This window comes from Sinocyclocheilus rhinocerous, unplaced genomic scaffold (assembly GCF_001515625.1).
Source record: "Sinocyclocheilus rhinocerous isolate Xijiao unplaced genomic scaffold, SAMN03320098_v1.1 scaffold1609, whole genome shotgun sequence".
NCBI classification, from domain to species: Eukaryota; Metazoa; Chordata; class Actinopteri; order Cypriniformes; family Cyprinidae; genus Sinocyclocheilus; species Sinocyclocheilus rhinocerous.
In genome coordinates this window covers 346830-350457 of record NW_015633539.1, presented here as the reverse complement: position 1 = coordinate 350457, position 3628 = coordinate 346830, and the positions used below count along the sequence as shown (strand labels likewise).

The 3628-nt window shown below is 45.5% G+C and overlaps 1 protein-coding gene across 1 annotated transcript; it reads right to left on the bottom strand.

The window, feature by feature from the left end:
- Positions 1-132: 132 nt before the first annotated feature.
- Positions 133-2058, bottom strand: LOC107744333 (1-phosphatidylinositol 4,5-bisphosphate phosphodiesterase delta-3-A-like). Its single transcript, XM_016557912.1, has 4 exons — positions 2025-2058; positions 1521-1722; positions 794-935; positions 133-309 (listed from the first exon to the last, which is right to left on the bottom strand). The coding sequence occupies exons 1-4, from the start codon at positions 2056-2058 to the stop codon at positions 133-135; spliced, it is 555 nt and encodes a 184-aa protein (XP_016413398.1).
- Positions 2059-3628: the final 1570 nt, after the last annotated feature.

Here is a 3628-nt window from a genome sequence, read left to right as displayed (position 1 = left end):
TACCTAGGGAACTGTTCCACAACCATTCCAAGAACATCAAGCACTGTATGTTGAATAAAATTCAAAACAAACAAAAGGGAAGACAGACTGCTCTTCCAAATTGGTTTTAGAGTATGTCTGATTAAAACTTTATTAGGGAAAGTCAGACTGTATTACCTCTGGTGATGGTAGGCACTGAAGCGCCTTGTCATTGAGAGGTTTGTTGAGCAGTTTCTCCCCCAGAATTGAATGCAGCTGCTGGGCCATGATAGTCTGCTGCTCCACACAGCAGTGGTTCTCCAGAGACAGAATAAGAGGATATGGAGAAGTCTAGAAAATAAGCATATGTTCAAGTATGCATATGTATTTATTTGTTTAATGTATTTATTTTGTTATAAAGGAGAAGGAAAAAGGAAAACCACTCAAAACTGTTTAGGGAAAAATAGCATAGAAATAATGTTCTTTCTTTTTTAATGCTCATTTTATATATATACTGTATATATATATATATAGACACTACTCCTTTATCAATAATTTAAATTATTTAAACCATTTGATTTAAATGGTTACGCACACATTAGATTTTCAAATAGGTACCCAAGGTTATCTAATAAACTACTAATTTGTCTAATCAAAAAGGTCTGATGAAAAAACAAAAAAGCATACAAATACATACTTGTTTTTCTGTAAAAATATCTGAACCTGCAATTTTGCTTCTCAAGTATCTAAGGAAATTTAGATATTATTTACTGGAATACAAATATAAAAGCATCACCCAGCGAGCTGAAGGTAAAGAGCCACTTCCTGTGCTCACCCTGAATGCATATTCAGCGATGACCTTCAAAACCTCGCTAAATGGCACTTTGGATGTGAGGGTGTGTCCATGGTAAATAACTGGCTTCTTTTCCCCATCCCAGCAGTCCAGTTCCACACAGCGACAGCCTTGACTCAGAGCTCTGCACCACAAACAAACATGAACACTTTTACATTATTTGCTCAATATTAAGCCCGAGACACACTGCACGATTTTCGACTGTCCCAGATGAAAGATTGGCATCGTGAAACAATCGTGGCGATTGCTGTGATCGTGGCTGCTAATCGGTGATTTTATATCGTACAGTGAGAGAGGACATAAGAGGACATTCCTTTTTCGCCACTTCAACCAGCACACATAAAAACTATAACTGCCAAAGTGTGATTCATCATGCTCTTTTTGTTTACCCCTAGCGCATGCTAATGATGTTTTATTCTTCTATAGTAATATGAGTCGTAGCCTACGAGTCAATAGGTGTCATCATTGTTCAGTCTGCACACATGTCGTTCCCAAGTTTATCAGATCCAGTGTGATTTGCAATGATCTTATAGGATTGCTAAAATCATGCAGTGTGTAGAAGGCTTTAGAGAAAGCGGGTTTTTTTTCTGCCTTTGTGCAAAACATTTCAATAAATAGGTCATCTTGTCTAGTATGCATGCAAATGTGTATGCATTATCTGCTAAAAGGACCAGCGCTGTCTTTTTTAATATATATGTGAGCATTGTACCTGATATAAGCGTCAATGCTGCTCTCGCCAATGAGCTGGTCTTTAGTGAGGTAGGTGTTGTGTGAGGAGGAGATAAAGTAGTGACTGAGTGGGCGGCTCATGTCCTGGTAGACTCTGCCATGCTCTGGGTTATACACATCATTCTCCTTAGACAGCATGTACATAGTGAAACCATTGGGCGTCATAAACTGGTTCTTCTGGGCTGCATGGGACAGAACATAGTTGCATCTTTAGGCTCAAAAATCACAAGCCTGATAAACAATGCACACTGCAATAAAACAGGGGTTCCCTTCCGAGGGAACTTCGAACTGTGTCCTCTAGGGCTCGCTATGGGGAACGCCTTCGGCGTGACCGGTGTCTGAAGCATACATCTAAACATGACAATGATATTGGCCGGTGACAGCCTATGACATCACTACCGGCACGACCACAGTATAAAAGGGCGCCGGTAGAATACATCATCCTCTTCTTCGTCTTCACGACGGTTTGTTTGGAGTTGCATACTGGTGAGAACAGCGATTCTGTTCGTTGTTATCATGGCGAGCACTAGCACTAGCAAGGCGTTTAGGAAGTGTGTGGATCCGTGTCAGCGTTATCTGACACCCGATGACACTTGCGATCTTTGTGTTTGGGTGAGGAGCACACGCGTGACGTCCTCAAGGTGGTGGCATGAGTTCATTGCGAGTTTTTCTCCATGAGAAAGCTCCGCTCTCATTTTGGCCTTCTTTTCGAGGAAGGAGGGGCAGCCATCGGTTCCATTGGGCTCAGGACCTGCGGCTGCTGAGGCACGGAGGAAACTGAGTTCATGGGGTTCTCAGGTGGACCTGGACAATGAATTGAAGAAGGGGCTTTCCCTTACTCATTCGTCTGTTACGGACGAGAGTGAGCTGTTGGAGGATGACGTTATTTCTCTGACGTCATCTGATCCAGCAGCTAGTGCTCTGCTGGCTCCCGGCCAGGAAGAGCAGGAGATGTTAGATGAGGACGAGGAAGTTGAGACTGAGTCCTCTCAAACCTCCTGCCCTGCGTACGAGGAGCTGCTTGAGGTTATGGAACGCGCCACGGCAAGGCTTGACTAGCAGGTCTAGAGGACGGCGCAGAGAGAGTAGAGAACCTTGGAGAGCTGGGTTTTCTGCCCCTCTAGATGCTCTAGGCGGAGCCTTCAGGTTGTCAGGCCTCTTGGCCTCCCTGCTGGGCTACCTTCTTTGGTTGAGCCTGTATGCTCCCCTCGAATACCGCTCCCTATGTAGTTCTGAGTTCTCCTCTTTTCTGTTGAGTGAGTTCTTCACTTTCTGGAGTGGAGAAGCTGTGGTTGAGGCCTATGTCTTTCAGGGGTTGCAGGTCGTTAGGCTTTCTGCATGCCTGTTATTCTACTCTTGTGGAAAAGAAGAGTAGACTGTTTTTCGCCTCCCTGTCCTGGCTGCTGTTATGGTTGAGCCTAGCAGTGCTCCCTTCTTCGAGGTTCGTTTTGAGAATATTGCTCCCAGTTGAGCTTCTATGGTCTCTTCCGCTCCTGGAGTTGGTTGTTTCTCTGCTTAGACCCTAGTCTTGTCATGTCAGGTGCACACGCTAGTTCTCTGTGCACTTCCTTTAATTCCATAATCATGGTAGATGCGCACGCTGGGCCTTTGCGCACCTTTCTAAAACTTTTTGGTGAGGGTGATGCGATGCTGCCTCGTCCCCTTTCTCTGAGTTGTCTCAGGCCCCGGATCCTTCTTGGGGCTCACTCTCCTATGTATCTCTGATGATACTGGTATGGTTGTACCTTTTTTGAAGCATTGAGCAGCAGCCTCAAGTTGTTAGACCCCTTTCGGCCTCCCTGTTAGGCTGCTCTCTTTTAGTGGGGAGTTTAGCAGTGCTCCCCTCACCTTAGTGGGTTACATTTGAGCACGCCACTCCCAAATGAGCGTCTGAGGTCTCCTCTCATCGGGTCCTCCGCTCCTTGAGCTCCATTGAGCAGCAGCCTCAGGTTGTTAGGCCTCCCTCGGCCTCCCTGTTAGGCTGCTCTCTTTGTTGGTGAGTTTAGCAGTGCTCCCCTCACCTTAGAGGGTTACCTTTGAGCACGCCACTTCCAATTGAGCGTCTGAGGTCTCCTCTCATCGGGTCCT

Coding starts and splice junctions, on each gene's coding strand:
- LOC107744333 (XM_016557912.1), bottom strand. CDS start 2,058: ATGATAACAACGAACAGAATCGCTGTTCTCACCA. Junction 936..1,520: donor AGCATTGACGCTTATATCAG/GTACAATGCTCA, acceptor TTTGTGGTGCAG/AGCTCTGAGTCAAGGCTGTC. Junction 310..793: donor TCGCTGAATATGCATTCAGG/GTGAGCACAGGA, acceptor CTTATTTTCTAG/ACTTCTCCATATCCTCTTAT.